Genomic DNA, 20,276 nt, shown 5'->3' with positions numbered 1-20,276 from the left:
AGAGATTTAATAATGCTATTAAATTCATAATGCTGCTTAAATTCATAAATTTCATATAACATTTTGACCAAAGTTATAAAATTAAATTCTAAAGAATTTTCAGCTTCTACCTAAGCAATAGTTCATGGACTTGATGAAATCTGTTTTGACACACAATATGATGAAATCTGTTATTATCCTGCAGATTTACATATGTACATACATATATGTATGTAACTCCAAAACATTACGTAAAGAGCTTACGTTGGTGGCGTAAGCCGCTACACAGTGCGCGAAAAGAAGCTGCGCGTCCTCTGCCAAGGACAATGCCAACAGCATCCTGCCTCCCCGTATCCTTTGGCCCCTTTAACCTCCCGTCCTCCCACATATTTTGATGACGTGATGAAATTCCATACTCTACCTTTGAGTTTACCCAATATTCGTGACGTCAACGGAACGCTTATCGTATTTTAAGCGCGTTTGGAAATTTAGCATAAGCCGTAACCGCAGCAACAAAATTACTGAGATGAAAGTACAACAACAAGTACATAAGCAGAGGAAGGGAAATAAAAGAGAGAATAAGAACATGAGCGCAAATTTCCTAAAGCAAAAACAAAATACTATGCTACACTGAAAAAAATCTGTATGGCTTAAAGTTCATGGGTAATTCGTATATGGTTTTTAGCTAATGGTTTTCCATTGACCTAGCATATTATTAACTACTGGAAGAGTTGAAAGATAAAAATAAATTAAATCTGTACACACTAAAATATATCTAAAAATGTTTTACAGATATTTGATATTTTATTTATAAAACTTATACCTTTTAGCTTTATTACCGCTCTTCAATAATCAAAAAGACTTTTGATATTTTAGAGAATATCTTTATTAAACCATAACTATAAAATTTGATAATCAAATACAGAACGTATTTTGTCTCTGTGTGTCGGTGTATTTGGTGTGCTTTTCTGTCGCTGCGAACGGCGACGTCGACGAGGGAGGCCCGTCTATATCAATGCTATCAGTCGTTTTTGCGAATTCGAAGCGCGCGGTTCTGTTCCAGAAACCCGCAGCAGGATTCCATTGGAATAAGCCACTGATTTTGTCGTACATGTCCAAGTAACGGTGTGTTTTATGTGCGTGAATGTGAACTGTAATTTCGTCCGCCGCTGTATATTTTAATATAATTACGTGCACTTTCTTTGTGCAAAATAAGAACAGAGGAAATCGAAAAAAAGGAGAGAAGGGAAAGTTCCGCTCTTCAAAGGACAATTCAAGTTCACGAATTCGAGTGGGAAGCTGCAGGGGCAACAACAAAACACGTGTGTTTGTTTTTTAGGCGGGTAAGTTTGATTTTCACCCGGTCTTTGAACGCAGTTTGAAAGCCACTGTCAGTTTCAAAAATACACCGAACACGAAAATTTATACCAAAATGCCGGACAAAGTGATAAATTACCGGCTAGAGGGAAAAGCAGAAAAATATTTGAAAATAAATGCAGAAACCCGAAACAACTTGAGTTCATTTTTAGTAGAAATATACGTACTCATATAAATGCGAAACCTGTGTGAAATTATCAGTTCTATATTTTCTAAATTTTCCACTAATTTCAAAATATTGAAAAAAGAATTATTCTGATTTTGCGATGTTGTTTGTTCTGATTATCTATTCTTAGAAGTTCAAATACTTGAATTGAAATTTGTAAACAAGTGCTTAAACATTTTGGCTTTATTTAAATTACAAAAAGTTTTTATTTAGTCTAACATATTGTTTGTTTGAGTGTTTTTATTAATTTTAATATATATGCCATTTTATTATACATATAAGGCTTTCTTGTCACGCGATATGGAAAACCATGCAGTAAATAATTAACACAGATTATCATCAGTATATAAAAACATTTCAAAAACTTGTTGAGCATTAGGAAATACTTTTTTGGACGTCAAAGATTGAACAGAAAGCAAATGAAATTTAAAAACAAGCGTCAACAAAAATATATTTTTTCAAATAAAAAAAAAACTTGTGTTAAATAGTACACTTTTCAGATAGGGATTTAAGCAGTAAAAGAAATTGTGTGGGAAAGACATAAATATACGAAGAAAAAGATAGAAGTGAAGCATTTCTAAGCGGCTTTTGATGTCCATTCTATGTCAATGGGTAAGATTGAAAGTGGTGCACTTAGTCAATCAGTGCATTCCCCTATTATGAATAGGGGCAGGCATTTGTGGAGTAGAACAATGTGAGGGGTTGGAGCTCCCTAGTTTAGCACTTGCCATTTGAATGTTTCGACAGTAAACAATGATTAATTAGGGACTGTGACATGCGTTTCGGAACTGAACTATGTCTATAGAGTCGAGTGGGGAACATGTTATTCCGCCTTCGATGGGGGAAAAGCTTTGTGCTGAGTTAAGCGTAAACTTGATGAGACACTGGAACGTGCCAAATGTCCACATGGGCTGTAAACAAATTCGATTCATTAAATACACGATCTACACACTTATTTATGGCATGATCCCACTCTGCTCGCTTTAAATTCCCGAACATAACTTTTCCCAACCGCAAAGTACTTCCAGGTATCTGCCCAGTAATCTGAAAAACCCCCTGGGCAAACCTTTCTGAAAAAGTTATAGTCAAAACTCGATTTTATATTCAAATGGATAGGGGCGTTATAAAAACGGGAAAAGAATCACGTACTTTGGGGCTCGTGAGAAATTTGGAACTTTTTCTGATCGAAATAAAAACAATCTCCTTTTATTAAAGTTTTGTTTTTGTAGATCAATTGATAAGTTTATAGAAACCCCTGCGATTGCCTTGGAAACAACTTCATTGCTGATAAGTAACTGAAATCGATTGGCTGGGCTTTATGTGCACTTCAAATTGTGGACCCTGATCCAAAAAAGAAAGTGACGGTAAAGTTCAAAGGAAATGTATAATTTTTATCAAAGTTCTTGGGTTTTCAGACTATTAAACTGAGATATTCAATTAACACTGGTATTTCTAAACTTCACAACCTTTCCAAACAAACCCAGTCCTTAAATACCTAACGCTTACTAGGTATTCCAAGAATATGCAGTTATTTTGTCGATATAGTTCAGGAATGAAAAATAAATATGAAGTAAACATAAGTCAGACTTTGTTTACACCGCACGCCCTTTCTCCGATTTTCATTTACTCGTAACCAAACTCGGTTTGTTCATCGAAGTCAATTCATTTACATTTTTTTACGAGTTCGTAGCTTATCCACTAAAAACAACACTTTGTGCAGTTGCACATAGCAAAAACGAAATCCAATTAACTCGGTCTAGTTCAAGGGCAAGCCAACTATTTTCCAGTGAATTATCTAGCAACAAAAACGGGGACTTTTTGGGTGAAATGGAGAAGCTATCCCTAGATTTGCATATAGGAAAATTAGTGGCGGGGCATGTGAGATTTTCCCCAGCCACAATGCATCAGAATTGAAAGCCGTAATGGGAGAAATTAACATCACGTGTCGCGACAGGTAATTGACAAGGGGGCGGAATGGGTGCAGGGGGCGGTGGGTGGTTGTAATTGAATCGAAGCATTGTGACGTCAGGGAACTCGGTCGTTTCAGCTGCGAAATGTAAACAAACTGCAGTGACCCACACATAGATGCGATTACAAGATACAGATACATTCCGCTGGCCTTGGCCATGTTGACTCATTTGTGTGATTGGCTTTTAATCAATGAAAGGTGTCGACAACTATTTGCATAACGAAAGTGAAATACCACATTTCTTTGTCAAGTTCATGTGGCTTATTTAGCGTGTTCCCACATATATCCTAATCTTTTGAAATGTATCTTTCTGCATTTAAATCACCGCACTGGCTACAAGTTGCTAAAAATAATGCGTAAGAAATTTCTGTGACGTCAAGTTGGGATATCAAAGGCGCATAAACTGTTGGCGACACCCACACTTTGGCTGGGAAAATGTGAGATATTTTCCTGCACCCAAACAAGCTGAAAAATTCTCGGCGGAGAGTAAAACGTTGGACAATTTATTGCTAGAAATATTTATAGACCTTTGGCTGGTATAAGCATCAATATCTTCCATAGATTTTCTCTTTCATTAAATACATTTTACATATTAAAAACCGAGCCCCTTAATAGATATTCCGCATTCTTACTCTTAGCAAAGATGAAAAGAGTTCAAAACCGTTCTTGGCTTTTAAAGTTCACAACCTCCCCATTTTTTGATGCCGCTTGGATCAATGATCTCTGTTGTTAAGTGCATTACTTAAACACAGTTCACGTTTCAAAAATTAAAATCATCTTAAAATATGAATGAAAAGCCGTACGCCTTTAAATGTTGCTGGGTATTTTTGAGATAATCTTGTTTAACATTTCGCACTTCGTTTACAGAATTTCTGGTTTTGCTTATGTGCTAAACATGTAAACAATTATATTTGAACCGTCAGCATCACGTACTATAATGTGTTATTTAATATACCATTTACTTTATACACTCTGTGAACTTTTGTTAAAATGTAGTTCCTCTTCCCACCAGCTGTTCCATCTACGGAAGTTTTGGGTTTTTCCGCGAATTCTGTGGGAATACTAATCAGATCGCAGCCAGACTCGGCAAATCAACAAATAATATTCACACCCCTCACCTGTGATCTCCATCCACTGAAACAATCAGTCAATCAACTGCAGTGACGCTGATGACTACTTTTCAATTCACTTTTTATATGGATCTGCCGAGTTACGCACTGACATATATCAGATTACCTGTAGTACTGGGCTCTTAATTCAGCAAACGGAAATGGATCATTAAATGCCAGATTAGCGGGTGCAAAAATAAGTGCAAATTAGAACTGGCAATTTCCCGTTATAAATGTCACTTAAACTTTGAGCTAAACTATTTTGTTTTTCCTAATCTGCAAAGGAAATTGTATGGTTTATGCAATAGGAGTTGCAGTAGAAACCTGATAAATTCAAATATTTACTTGAATAAGTTACCTTTCTATTTCAACGTAACCAATTTGTTATGACTCCTTTTAAATTTAGCTTAAAGCTGTTGTTCTCGTTAACAAATAACAGCAGCCAACTTATAAAAATTCTCCTTGGCTCCCTCCACATTTAACTTTTCTGAAAACGACATTACATTCGTTTTGGATGTATTTATAAATTTCCATCTGTTTTCTTGGAGATTTCGTAACGGGGCTGGCTCATTATCGTTGCAGCTAAACTGGTTATTTGTGTCGGCTTATTTCAAAAAGGTTCTTTGTTCTTTTCACGCTGCCTTCTAAATTAATTGAATTGCGGAAATCGCTGATAAGCGATATTACATAAACATTTGGTTATTTCAGGGATCGATTCAATTTGTACTTGAAGATTTCAGCTCAGAGACGAAAAATGTCAAAACAAAACTATTAGATTTAACCTTGTACTTTGGTTCAATGTTATTGGAGGTTTTTATGGGCGGAGGCGTGAAATATTTAATACAATTTTAAATAATACATAGGAATAATTCGACGAGCCTTCTGTGTGGTCTTAATTTCTTATCAGCGTTATATTTCAAATTTTGTTTGACTTTTGACTCAAAAGACTTGTATTTGCCATAGAAATAGGCGATATTTCTGTTATCAGGCTAAGAAAACACATGACAAACTGTCAAAGAAAATTCCATCCACACGCGCCAAGCAAAAGATAGTAAATCAAAAAGGCACGTCTATAATTTCCATTTTGATTCACATTTTCGTAATTTTTCACTAAAGCATTTCCATTCCAAGGGGAAAAGTGAAATTACAGCTTTGGAAATGTAATAACATGCGATTAAATGATTGAAACGCTCTCAAGTGGGGCAAATATTTGCTGGGCATAATCGAAAACATTTACCATGAATGCTATCTTGTTTATCCATCGTTAAGGTTGATAGTAGCCTGTTGGATTGTGCAATTGGACAATTAATCAAGTAAATAGAAGATATATTAACGATACTTTCGTTATCCTTCGCAGATAAGTTGAACACGAGTGATAACAGCTCGTAAATGTGGGAAAACGGCTTTGAATCTTGAAACTCAATACGATAATGACACGAATTGGCCCACTTCATAGGAGAGCCTTGTAAACTAGCAAGCTCAAGTGCAAAATGGGGATGATAAGGGTCTGAAATGACTCAAGTGTGCTAATAATGCATGGAAATCTAATAAAATACTTGTGCGACACATTAAATCTAATGAGGATCGCAGCTTGTCTTATCATCTCTATTTGAGTTAGGTATTAATCAACTGCAGCTCCTGTTTAACCCGTCATCCACACAGAGGCACTTGGGATTATACGGACCTTGGGACTGCGATTTGCAATCGGTAGAGCTTTTTACATTTTCCAGCCACTAGGATCCCAGCACAAACAGTCGGCGAACGAGATGAAAATGTGCCCACCCCGCAGAAATAATATGTTCAATTATAAATTAATAATGTGTATTTATTGAGATCAGCGAGATTGAGCGACCACTAGGCGTCGTTCCACATGGGCTGATAAACCCAGTGAACTCCCGGCGAATGCACTCGCCTCAATATCACAAATAATCAGCCTTACCGCCATCTTTTGGGGCTCGTCCCCAAGATCCAGCCTGCGTCAATACGAGCCCACATTTGGCGCCAATAAATAATGTGATAATCAGAGTATGTCAACAGCGGCTAAATAATAATGGCAGTACATTGGCGATAGTCGCTCGTTACGCAAATCAATGGCAAAGACTTTGAACTTGTACCTTCCACGAACAGGGCTCATTGGCCGGCCGACTTCACGGTTGATCAATGCCCATCGGCATATTAATATTGAGCCTTAGCACAGCACTCATACCGTCCATGAGGCAATCTAATTCTTAAGCCACAAAGTAGCCTCATAGTTATTGCAATTATGTCGTGCTTGAAAAAAAACTCGGAATGAAAGGAATTTCAAGTGGTGTTGATTTTAATACAGTTCAAAGATTGATCGCGTGAATTTCAAAGAGTTCGATTCGTTAATCGCAAAACTGATAGCGACGATCTGTACGAACTCAACGCAGTGAAAGTTGATAAGCTATAACTTATATTTTGAAGTGCTGAATAAGAATAGCACAAGATTTCAACTTTGAGCAAGAGAGATCAATGATAAAAAAACCAATTACAAATGATCTTATTATAAGTACAAAAATATAAGGGATTTGTCAGTAAACAAGCTCGTTTAATACCTTTTAAACCATGAGCTGGTAGATTAAAAAACTTTTGGCCCCACAAGTTGTATCTCCTATTTCTCACCCTCCGTGTGTGTTATCCATATTACTGTCAAATCTTATCGCATTAAGCAATACATTTTGAATGACTTTCCTCAGAATGTTTTTATTTTATCTGAGCGCAAGCAGATCATAAAGATTTCTTTTAATCAAAGTAAAGTGCGCTCAATTGGCACTAATAAATTCCCAGCTAGGTAGACCGACGATGCCCAGATATTTAAAATATTTTCGCTTTTCACTGAATTTAATAAGGAAATCTCTAGTTAAGGCTGCGCTGCGTGTGACTATTGCTACGATGATGATGATGTGGGGGTGTGTTCGGCGCCAGTTCTTCTCTATATTCGTAGCATTTTATGGTGTCCCTTGTCATATTTATAGCTCTACGAGCTGTCAATCAAAGGTTTTTGGAGCCCGGTACTCGTAGTCGCAGGCCCCGATTGACCGATCCAATAATGCACTCGACCTGCGATTTGTGGCTGCACATAAATATTACGAATACTTAACGTGAACCATATCTGGAATGGTGTTATATGGAAATCTATTGGTTCGTAAACCGATTTGGCAGCCAAAATACACTGGGGGTGACATGCCTGCGATAAGGTCCTGCGATAAGCCCAATTGCCGATACCGAAATACCCCCTGTGGGAAGTGGATCCAATATCGCCACGCTGTAGCTTCATGGTGATAAGGATATGCGATAATAGCACCTCCTACATGCCAAAATTCAGTCTTCTTTCTTCTGTCTGCCTGACTGTCTGACTAACATAACAATTTGATCGATGGTTGTAGCCATCCCATACTTTTTTGGCAATAAATTGGTAATGTATTCTGGGGGGCAGATAAGACCTGTACATTGTTGTGATAAACTGTGCCTTGTCATTTATTTATGGGTTAAGGTGTTCCAACGCTTATCAGGATAGCGTCGAGAGCCATTTAAATATATTTATTGGATAAAAGACCTATAAAGTTTATTTAATTATTATTCAGAAGGCTAACCAATATAATTAAGAAGTACTCCAAATAAAGCACTTACTTGCGTAGAAAACTTCTTTGTACTTCGTTTTTGAATTTTTTACATTAGATATACTTTTGAGAGCTCTTAAAGCTGGACTATGATTCATTTCCAGTAAAACACAACAAACGAAAATGTCACAGGTGTTTCTGGAAATTCATCTACGATAACATATTATTTGAATTACTTATTTACCCGGCAAAATATCTCCTACTGTTTGAATCATTTCTACACTTCTTCGTTCCACAACTCAAATACACAGTTTGAGAGCCATTGTTACAAGTGGAAATATAGGAATAAAACTTTTTCGTGAAGGAAAGCTTTCGCTTGAACAAGCTTTTTGTCCGTTAGCAAACCTAAAATTCGAAATGACACAATCTAAAACAGTATTTATTATTTATAATAAATAAACAAATATTTTAAATTAGAAGTATAAATTAAAAATAATTATTTTTATAAAATTTTGTTTATTTTTTATCTTATATTATTATGTATATGTAATATATATTCATAATGTACACATTCAATGTTAATGGGAATTGCAATATTTAATTTTAAGTCAATCTGAACATGAACATCTGATAAGGGTGCAGATTCATTTTTTATTTTTATTAAAATTGCATTGTTAACCTCAATTTCACTGGGAAATTTCAATTTTTCATTTCAGGAACTGCAGTTAAAATTCGCAATCTGTGATCGTTGACTGTGAGTAAACAAAGAACATACATTTAACTATAATATAAACATTTTAATTTATACCCCGTCAGCTAGACATTGACCCAAAATTAAGAGCTTTAATTTAAATCAACACGAATAAAAGTGGCATAAAGCGCACAGATTTTAAAACAAATTTCACCAGTTTACGGAGAAATTGCATGCCTTTGCTCGCATTTACTTTGCCAAGGACATGGCAGCCGCGTTTGTGGCCCAATGTATATGTATATCCATAGATACATTCACCTTGAGGTCGTTGTCGAGGAATAATTATTGATTTTGGACCCTGCTGGCTGGTGGGTGGCTAAGCAGAATTTATCAAATTCGGTGCTGTTTACATCATGTTGGCCCTGTCACAAGTTCAAATGTAGGTCGTACTTAAAAGAAACAAAAATGGATTTTACTTGTGGGTGTTTATGGTGGGTCAGCAGAAATTTTTGGTGGCTGCACTTGAACCAACAGACAGCCAAATCGCGTGATATTCGTGGGCCAACGAATGATTTTCGTAAGCAAGTGCAAAGAAATATTTACATTTGCCCACAGACAAAGAGACGTACAAGTGTGATACATATTTATTTAGTTTTCTTTGGCATGCGAAAGGGGCTCGTTTTACGCTGTAGCCGATTCTGATTGGTTCCGATTTTTGGGGCTTGGCTTCCGTGACGTCACGCGGCGCACGCCCCTCTAAAAAGCGATATATCTAACAGATACATACATCAACACGAATGCGTGACGTAGCTGCTGCTGACGTAGTTTCAATGAAATGGCCAACAAAATGCAGAGCCTAAGTCAACTTGGCCCACTGCTAATGAGCTTTCTGTTGCATAACGCCGGTGGAATTTTATCGTTTCACCCTTTTGGCCTTTTCCACCGTGTAATTAGTATGTATAGTGTTGCGCTGCGTGCGCTGGGTGTAGATACAGATACTTTCAGTAGATGCAGATACTTTCTGTATCTACGCAAACGCTTTCGCAGCAGGTGAGCCTGCTTTTAGGCGCTCTGCGAGCCTGTTCCCATCGTGAAGCGTGCCAAATGTTTGGTTGTGTTTCGAGTCCCGCCGCAAGCTGCGCGTTAACGCCCCCTGCCACCAGCGGGGGGTTAATGGGAGCGGGCACAAGGACAAGGTTAAGGGTGCTCGCCAAGCGCGTTTGCAAAACGATAACGGGGTTGCGTTAGAACAAGCTCACTGTGTCGTACTTTTAAAGTGCGTACAGTCAGAAAAATTACGTATTAAAACTATTTAGTTTTATTTTTATGTGATTTTAATTAACGCCTTTATTGCGAAGTTATCTTAGGAGTAACTTTTAATAATTTTGGCTCTGGTACTTTGATGATATCTTTAAAGATATTTTTAAATATTATATCTTAATGTTATTATTGTATTTATTCTTTTATTTTTTTAATTAGTTTGTATTTAAATATATTTGTATTTATGATATAAGGACTTAAAATATTTTCTGTATGCTCTTTATTGACCAAATATTCTATTTATACATCACTTAAATATTTTTTACGTTTTTATAACATTTTTATTTCTGCGCAAAAGCTTCCTTGAGTATAATTTTAAAATCCCATGTGCCTGAATAAATTATAAAATGCCTAATGCATTTCACGTACTTATATTTGTACACATTTCAATGCCTGAGAAGTGCAATAAAAATTCCTGTAACTTAAAAATAATTTCAGGTGCTTAATTAAAGAGCATTTGTATGCAGAAAATTTCCATAAGTTCTCACTAAGAATCAACTTGATTCTGGCCTTAAACATTTTGATATGAAAAGTGTACGCACGCTATCTGACCCATTTATGGCTTTGGAGCAGTGTGATGTTTGTTTATTAAAAAGGGCCAAAGCGTGAAAATGCTTATTTTCACCCACATAAAGCGGCAACCTATTATGCTCAGTGGCAGCCGCGTTTTCCGGCCACACAACAAACGTGATCCATGGAACGTACCCACTCGCAGCTAGGCAAATAGTACTCCCCGCCTGGCCAAATGGAATTGGAATTGATAATGGAAATTCTACAATTTGAACAAGCATTGAGTGTGCACAAAGATATATCTATAGATCCATGTATGCCCCGATTCGGTAGGTGGAAGGAGAGACAGTGCATTTCCTCGGCTGGCTTTGTGTCTATATAATCTTTCTGTGCATACGGAAGCTCAGTAAACAGAAAGCCACATGGCCATCTACATATATTGTACAGTTTCAGGTTAACCCTTTTCTTTATCTGTCAATATATACGCTTTAGTAAAAGCAAAATAATATAATAATATAATTTTGGAGTGTTTTAATTAAATTGTATACCTTTTATAAACATTAATTTTTAAACAGTCTGTCTTCTTTAATCCTTAGTTTAAAAGAGATGTACTTATTTTGTTATTTAATTATTATAAAATAAATTCTATAAAATAATTTTTTATACCTGTTTATACTACAAAAAGCAATTGTATTTTTTTTTTTAATTTCAAAAAGTTATATATATTAGATACGTTACATTAGATGGACTGAAATCAATAGCTTTCCTTCATATCAAAGTTCTCAATCAGCGTAAATTACGGAGTAGTAATTTGACAATTCGGATCAATTGCAAATGCATAAATCTGCATTGCCTTGACTTAATGGAGAGGCAGATGCAACAAGCGGAAACCCAGGAGATGCACCCCATGAGCTGGGTAGTGCATCAAAGGTGGCATCCACATGCACACTTACAGCCACATCAATGCCGCGTTGAATGCAATTTCGAGCAGAACGATCCGAAATACAATCAGAAAATCTGAGCAACGAAAGCGCCTGCAATTCCAGTTTGGATTTTGCCGCCAAGAGTCAATAGCCTCCTATGGATATAGTCTTCACCCCAATGTATGGTCGCTGGAGAGCGGTACCAGACCAGTTTCCCGAGGCCCAAGACCAAACCGAAAGAGAGCCAGCCAGCAAGAGAATCCGGGGAACTGGGAGAGCGGCGAGTCCACATAGTAGAGCCCGGCGGAGGCCTTTTTAATGTTTGGCGCGCCATTTGCTAGCCAACATTCGTTGCGTGCGGTTAAAGATACAAAGATACTCTCGGCGCACAAATAAGATACTCGCGAGTGCCACGGCGGAAACATCGATGAATCAACCGATACATATCCGAAAATATTCAAATATCTGAAACGCAACTCGTGTCATATCACCCAGTTCACTGGCTAATTAGACGGGCAAAGAAGGGCCAACAAAAAAAATACATTTTTGGACAACAACATGTTTGATTGTTGATGCGCATGCGCCTTAAAGTATTCCATGCTACGTGGGTGGCCGACGTGTTAAAGGACAAAAACGCAAGCCAAAGGACATTTCTCAGGCGTTGACGCATTGCTCAACATTATCATATCGCCAGCTAAAGTGCAGTTTCAAGTGAGAAAAGCGGCTAAACACAAACGGATATTCGCCGAAGAATATTGAAATACATATCCCCCAATCGTAACTGTGCAATCCTACCGAAGTTTACATAATCCCTTCGCCATGTCCACCGCATCTTCGAGCAACTCCAGCGGCGAGGAGCCCAACAAAAAGTCCGGCTCCAACAACGAGGAGAGCTCCCACCTGCTGGAGTCCGCCGAAAATGGAGCCAAGTACGGCTCCAGACAGCCGGTCAAAATCGTCAAAGCCAGCGATAATGGACGCACTAGCTCCACCCCACATGTACGCAAAAATTCGCATGATTCCATAGATACGAGCACTAAGAAAAATTTCACATATCATTTGTTCGAAAATTTGCTAATTATGAATAATTTAACTTCTGTTATTCCTTTTTTTTTATTAAGCTCTATTCAGTGTTTTTTCTCAGTGCTTGCTTAACTTAAGTAATTTAACGCTGACCAGCTGGCTAGCCAAGTTATAATGCATCTTTTGATGTTGACCTTGGTTGAGACCACGGCGAAAGTCCAATTAACGATGTGTGAAAAACGAGACAGGAAATAAAGTTGCTTAAGCAACAAAATACAGATGCGCTCCACTATAAAAAAATAATCAAGTTATGATGCCATTCAAAAGTAAGGGCATTAAAAATCTGCGTTGTAGCTCCGATTGTTTGCTCAAAATGGGCAAACAATCTTAGTTGTTCGAAGAGTAAATGGGGAGCAGAAAGCAGAAAGATGTTGCCGCAAAAAGATACGAGATATAAATAGTTTACCAGGCAATTATCAGGCCGAAATGAGTATTTTTCCAATTCCAAAAGCTATCTCTATCAAGCGAGCACAAACACAGAAAATAGAGTATAATTTGCTTTTCTGTACTTACATGCTAGCACTGCACATATTTTCAGCGATAAACAATAAAAACACAATAATGTTTTTCAGTGGACTTTATCTTAAATCCAGTATGTTTTCCTGCATTCAGAGTGCTAAGCGTTCATTGATGGATCGCGCAGCTTATCAAACTAATGAGTTCCGTTCCAAAAACAATGTGGAAACTTTCTATTTTTATTTGGTTTTATGTTGGACAAGGTCACAATAGCCAAAAGAAGACTATGAAATACAAATCATTACCTATAGGAAAACCATTTTGCCTTTCAAAGAATAATGTGATAAGTGAGCACTTCAAAACAAGAGAGAACGCTATAGTCGAGTTCCCCGACTATCTGATACCCGTTACTCAGCTAGTGTAAGTGCGAAGGACTGTTTTTGGCGGTTTGTGGGCGTTAGAGTGGGCGTGGCCAAAAGTTTTTTGGCAAATAGATAGAAATTTACAAGACTAATACAAAAATGAAAAAATATCAAAACATTTTTCAAAAGAGTGGGCGTGGCAGCTTTTGGCGGTTTGTGGGCGTTAGAGTGGGCGTGGCAAAAAGTTTTTTTGCAAATCGATAGAAATTTACAAGACCAATGCAAAAATGGAAAAATATTAAAACATTTTTCAAAAATGTGGGCGTGGCAGTTTTGGGCGGTTTGTGGGCGTTAGAGTGGGCGTGGCAACCTGAATCGACAAACTTGCGCTGCGTCTATGTCCCTGGAGTCTGTATACTTAATCTCAACTTTCTAGCTTTTGTAGTTCCTGAGATCTCGACGTTCATACGGACGGACAGACGGACAGACGGACAGACGGACAGACGGACAGACGGACAGACGGACGGACAGACGGACAGACGGACGGACAGACGGACATGGCCAGATCGACTCGGCTACTGATCCTGATCAAGAATATATATACTTTATATGGTCGGAAACGCTTCCTTCTCCCTGTTACATACTTTTCAACGAATCTAGTATACCCTTTTACTCTACGAGTAACGGGTATAAATAGGGGCGTATCCCCTATTCCCCGAAGGTAGAAATTATAAACAACAATAGTCACAATATGGATTTGCTTTGGAATAAACCAAACATATATGATAATTTTCTCTGACAATTCAATTGAAACTCGTTCCCCCGAATTCCCAAAATGAGTCAACAATTTTGTGGGTGTTTATTTTAGTACGAATAACACACGATTTAAATGTGCCACCCCTTCGAAAACTCTAAAAATTTAACTTATACACACACTGGAATGATTTTATGAGTAGCATTTGAATACGTTTTAAAATGCGACCCACAAAATTATAAAAACTCGACCAGTTCGATAACAAAGTGTGGCACATTTTTCGAATATCAATGAGTTGCCCTAAATGGCTCGTTATGATGGTTATAAAGCCATCACCGTTTTCACTTTCATTGTCATCGTAATAACCACCAAATTAAGCTATTATAAAACTAGTTTGAACATTTTTGGGTTTAATATTAAAAGTGCCACGGAATACTCAAGGCCTAGGGTTTTAAGGAATTATTTAAAAAAATGAGAACAATCGCTTTACATATGGAAATTATTTCCATTAAATTCCCGCAAATAAAAACAGTTCTGTTGAAATGCGGTAGGAATCTTTCAAACTACTTATATGCAAATTTTATGGTCAATAGCCCGGGATTATTGTGCATATCTTAACCTAGACCACTAAATAATTATGGAGTATTTAAGCGGAATTTGCTTATGCTCTACAGTTAACCAGTTTAGTGGCATGCCATAAGCCATATTAAATTACCATTCTTACTTATGACGCGCACTGCTGCGCCTGCCACTGACATTGAAACGAACTTGGACCTCCACCCATATTTAGCCAGTATCATCAACGTGTTGGTGGGGGGATTAAGCACCCAAAAAAGGGGCGGCGGGGGATACCTGGGTTCCTAGAGCTGCCTTTAACTGGCAGTAATACTAAATTTAGATACAGAACGACAGGCAGCCAATGGATTGACCACACTAGCCGCAGACGGAACTCAAACGAACCAAGGCACAGAATCGTGGACAGATATCGATTTCAGACGATTCAGACGCGATTTGAACGCTTCGTTTACTCTCGACTGGCAATCTGGAGGTGTGTCCCCAGTCGACCAGAGCCAAGTGACAGTTAATATGTGGGCGTATACGCCTTGTATCCACATGGCCTTCTCCTTCTTCTCCTTTTTCCAGCTGCAAATCCCGGCCTGCATTTTCGCGGAAGTGATTTGTTCTCTGCTCCTTCGTTTCGCGTGGGTCGAGATTGGCAATGGCACTTTGAGTGGGATTTGTGAGTGGGCGGCGACACATGGTATAAAGCAAGTTAGAGGCGACGACAAAATGGCCATAAATTACCCATATGCACCAGGCGAAATGGCTTTTACACTGGTCTCTAAGATCTGAATGCAATGAGCGAAAATATTATGATAATGAACGCTATTGTATCTAATATCTGTAAAAGAATCCATTTAGAGACTAATGGAATTTACGCCTTGCTACAGAACAACAAAATATATTGTGTAAATGTTGCCAATGTACAAACGAGCTTCGAATTTGTTGAAAGCAATTCGAACAGGCCCTCTTTCTTCGCACAAAAATTTACAAATCACGTATAGCACGTGCCAAATGCACAGTAAGAGGATATGTAACATAAATATACGCTATTTCGATTTTGTATATTCATAAATTCTTTGGAACAACTATAAAATATTTGTGTTAACGTGTTAAGAATAACGTGTCATAGGTCAAGTTTAATCAAAATGGAATCTATCCATTTAGGAAAAAAAAACCGAAACACACCCCCTTTAAGCACAGAAAATAAAGCACAACATTGTTTGTAAACATGGAAATATCTTTAAAAAGCTTTCGATAAATAAAAGCTGTGATATAGCTGACTGATATGATGATATGCCGGTCTGCAAGATTCTTAAACACGTTCATGGATGGAATTTGGGCAACTTACTGATTAGGCACGCGATAACCTAAGCTATATGTACGTATGTATAATATATATGTCGATTCCAAAGTAATTTATGGCCAACGAACGGAAGTCAATGAGTATGGTTAACAATGTGGTCAAACATTATATGAGTAGTTAATTGGTGCTGCTTGACTGATCTTAGCACCTTGAAGGGGGACTAAAAGGGGGAATGTTTTTATTTCTACGAAATATCTATAAGTAGAATGGAATCGAATGGGTTATTTTGGCACGATGATTATCTTTAATGCGTTTTAAATTATTACGTGTACCTATGGCAAATGTATGTATGTACATTAGTGCTCTATATATGAAACGCTTAATTAGGTAATTTCCATTTACTTAATCGCCTTATCTTAGCAACTCTATCAGCTTATGCTTATAAGTACAAGAAGTTTCATTGATCAAGTGCCGGTCTTAAAAACATTCAAGTGGAAACACATGGACATAATAATAGTACTTTGCGTCTCAACTTTCTAAGTTCCCATGCGGCATCCCTAACTTCAAATATTCCCACCGATTCCTCGGTGGTCTTATGGGATTTTTCTGTCCAAAGCGTTCAGATACGAACCACTCGGCATATGAATGATATTAAGTGGCGAGTGCGCTCGAACTTGGCTTAATTTGGGTGCTACTTTGTTTGTTTATGTGACTGGTACAATGAAATAATGAAGCACTTGAGCACAATCGGAATGGGAACGGGAAGAGGATAGCCATGGCCCCTAGTTTTGATATTTTTTGGGGCCGGGAGAGTGCAATAAATTTCGGGGGCACACGCATTTGACGAAGTGCCCACTATCGGACCTCCAATAAATGTCCTAATCACTGAGCTGGGGGTTCTGACCTTATCAAGAACCATGGCATGATAATACTTGTAGGTAGCTAATTGCTGGCCCCCAGTCTAATTCAGTTGGTCAGCGCAGAACGATCTAATTAAAAGTAAAAAGTAACGTATTAGGTAAAATAAGGATAAATGTACATTTACTTAAATATGCATACTGAATCAGTTTATATCTTAAACAAAATATGCCGATAAAGGACAACGATCCTGTTGTCCTATTAACTACACATACGTAGAAGTGTTTGCAGAATAGCCAACCAGTACTTAAAATTTTACTAGTAAATTCAACATTTACTTATCAAAGCCTTCGTCCATTGCAGGATCAGGAGAATCTACTGGACAACATGGTGCATACGTCGACTTCGAATAACGCCCAGAAGTGGCCGCAATATGTCGCCGCATTGGCTGCAGCTGGTGGCGCCTTCGCCGCCGGTACCGTCCTGGGTTGGACATCGCCGGCCGAAACGGTGATCGTGCACGACCAGGAAGGATACGATTTCCCCATTGACGCAGATCAGTTTTCGTGGGTGGGATCGGCCATGACGCTGGGTGCCGCCTGTGTGTGCATTCCCATTGGCTTCCTGATCAATATGATTGGCCGAAAGTGGACCATGCTGTTGCTGGTGCTGCCCTTCATCCTCGGTTGGGCCATGCTCATCTGGGCGTCCAATCTGGGTATGCTGTATGCCTCCCGTTTCATCCTCGGTATCGCCGGTGGAGCCTTCTGTGTGACCGCTCCCATGTACACGGGTGAGATTGCCCAGAAGGAAATTCGCGGAACGCTGGGCAGCTTCTTCCAGCTGATGATAACCATTGGTATCCTGTTCGTCTATGCCGTCGGAGCCGGTGTGAACATATTCTGGTTGAGCGTCATTTGTGGCATATTGCCCCTCGTCTTTGGCGTCATCTTCTTCTTCATGCCAGAATCGCCCACCTACTTGGTAAGTTTTTCAGATTTTAGATTTTCATTTTTCTTTTCGCTTGTAAACAAACATTAATTTGTATAAAAAAAAGGAATATTTGTTTCAAAGAAAGCACCCTGTAAAATTAATATCTTAAATGCGCGCTATAGAAAGAATCCATTGGTCAGATATAATCTGCCAGTCAATCAAGATTAAACCTTGGGCAACCCCACCTTGTATATCTTTGAGATACGCAACCACCACGAGTTTGCCATCAAAACCAGAAATTCCTTTTCAAGTGTAATTCAACATGTCTAATGACCAAATCCCCATCGACAGGTTTCCAAAGATCGGTCGGAGAACGCCATCAAGTCCATTCAATGGCTGCGTGGCAAGGAATACGACTACGAGCCAGAGCTGGCGGAGCTGCGTGAAATCGATCGGGAAACCAAGGCCAGCAAGGTGAACGTGTGGGCTGCCCTGAACCGTCCCGTCACTCGGAAGGCTTTGGCCATCAGCATGGGTCTTATGTTCTTCCAGCAGGTTTGCGGAATCAACGCTGTTATTTTCTACTCTTCGAGGATCTTCAAGGTGAGTGGGAATTATTTCAATCAGAAATAATTAACAAATTTGTCTCCTTCGCTCCATTTCAGGAAGCCAATACTGGCATCGGACCCCAGTGGGCAACGATCATCATCGGCATCATGCAGGTGGTGGCCACCTTTGTCTCCACCCTGGTTGTGGATAAACTGGGCCGTCGCATCCTTCTGTTGGCTTCTGGAATTGCCATGGCCATTTCCACCACCGCCATTGGAGTGTACTTCTACCTCCAGGACCAGGACATCAATCAAGTGGCAAGTCTGGGCTGGCTCCCAGTGGGCAGCTTGTGTCTGTTCATCATCATGTTCTCGATTGGCTATGGACCGGTGCCATGGCTGATGATGGGAGAGCTCTTTGCCACCGACATTAAGGGATTCGCTGGATCGCTGGCCGGAACATCCAACTGGCTATTGGCCTTTGTGGTTACCAAGACGTTTGTGAACTTGAACGAGGGCATGGGCATTGGCGGAACCTTCTGGCTCTTCGCTGGTCTGACTGTTCTGGGAGTGATATTCGTTTTCTTCGCCGTGCCGGAAACGAAGGGCAAGAGTCTTAATGAGATTCAGCAGGAGCTGGCTGGCAACCGGTCGACTCCTGAAGCTATTCCCGCGGAAAAGTAAAGGAACACCTATATCCACCTGTGTAGCCAGAAACGCAAATCGCAATTTGCAAACCGGAAGGCGAAAGACGGAGCGGAAATCACTGTTAACTTGCTGTTAATATACGTTCGATTTAAGTTCGCGTTTAGTGCAAGTCTTTTGGCGTTTTCGATGGAAGAATTTGTTTATAGAATTTAATATCCGCATAGATTTTCGGTTAAGTATAGCAGATTCAGATAAAGATGAAGAAAATTGCAGGAAACTATAACTAAGAGCGAAGACTGAAGGTCAACTGCAGAAAAGCCGCGATATTTTTTATTTTGCAGCCATAGAAAAGACAACAGCAATTTAAGAAAAAACATATATACATACCTATATATATCCATATAATGTATGTATGCTTATTTAGTGTTATTCATTCAACCAACGAAATCTGTTTTACAAAATTTTAAGGCATACTTGCATTTGTTCGGATTTTTACGGTGTTTGCAAGCATTTGTTCGATAATTCTTAATCTAATTGTACTATATTGTATGTCTATGTATATGAACTTTATGTATGTGTAGCTGTTTGGGTCTAAATTTCCAAAAGCATTCAGTCGATTAACTTAGCATAGCTCGTTTAAGTTATAAGCCACGCCATTTGCCAATATATTTATTTATGCACAGTTAGCGAGAGGAAGATGTTTATATTTTATTTAGTAAAACCAAAATATACGCATTTTAAAATAATTTTCCAACCGATATTTGAATTTAATTTTATAATCGCTGAAAGCTATAAAGAAATCCCGTCTATCATTGTTAAACTTGCATATAGTATTTATGAAAAAATTTAAACTACCGAGTAAAATAAAAATATATCAATATATTTAATATGTTGTAACCGACTGTGTTATTTTTTTGGCCTCCTCAATGATTTTATGGTCCTTTAAAGATTTCAAGAGTTGCTTCTTGTTTACCATTTAAATTATAAACTTTGCCCATTAATTAAATAACAAAGATCAAGATTCTAAGTTGCAATCTTTGCTTGCAAAGCAAGTAAATATATTTTATATAAACTACAGTAACTCCATATAAAATATATAATATATATATGTCGCAGATTTACTTTTAATTTCAAATATAACG

The 20,276-nt window shown here is 38.3% G+C and overlaps 1 protein-coding gene across 2 annotated transcripts; it reads left to right on the top strand.

The window, feature by feature from the left end:
* Window positions 1-997: 997 nt before the first annotated feature.
* LOC6533933 (facilitated trehalose transporter Tret1) lies at window positions 998-20,031 on the top strand. Of its 2 annotated transcripts, XM_015194855.2 has the most exons (5): window positions 998-1,322; window positions 8,898-8,935; window positions 17,369-17,989; window positions 18,290-18,541; window positions 18,604-20,031. In XM_015194855.2, the coding sequence occupies exons 3-5, from the start codon at window positions 17,393-17,395 to the stop codon at window positions 19,168-19,170; spliced, it is 1,416 nt and encodes a 471-aa protein (XP_015050341.1). In that variant the 5' UTR covers window positions 998-1,322; window positions 8,898-8,935; window positions 17,369-17,392; the 3' UTR covers window positions 19,171-20,031. The 2 variants fall into 2 exon arrangements, with proteins under 2 accessions (XP_015050341.1, XP_002094633.1); XM_002094597.4 differs by lacking the exons at window positions 998-1,322; window positions 8,898-8,935 and adding an exon at window positions 11,974-12,624.
* The last annotated feature ends 245 nt before the right edge of the window (window positions 20,032-20,276 follow it).

The sequence above is a fragment of the Drosophila yakuba genome, chromosome 3L (genome assembly GCF_016746365.2).
Source record: "Drosophila yakuba strain Tai18E2 chromosome 3L, Prin_Dyak_Tai18E2_2.1, whole genome shotgun sequence".
NCBI classification, from domain to species: Eukaryota; Metazoa; Arthropoda; class Insecta; order Diptera; family Drosophilidae; genus Drosophila; species Drosophila yakuba.
The sequence above is the reverse complement of the archived record's forward strand: the minus strand, read 5'-3'. Positions and strand labels throughout refer to the sequence as shown.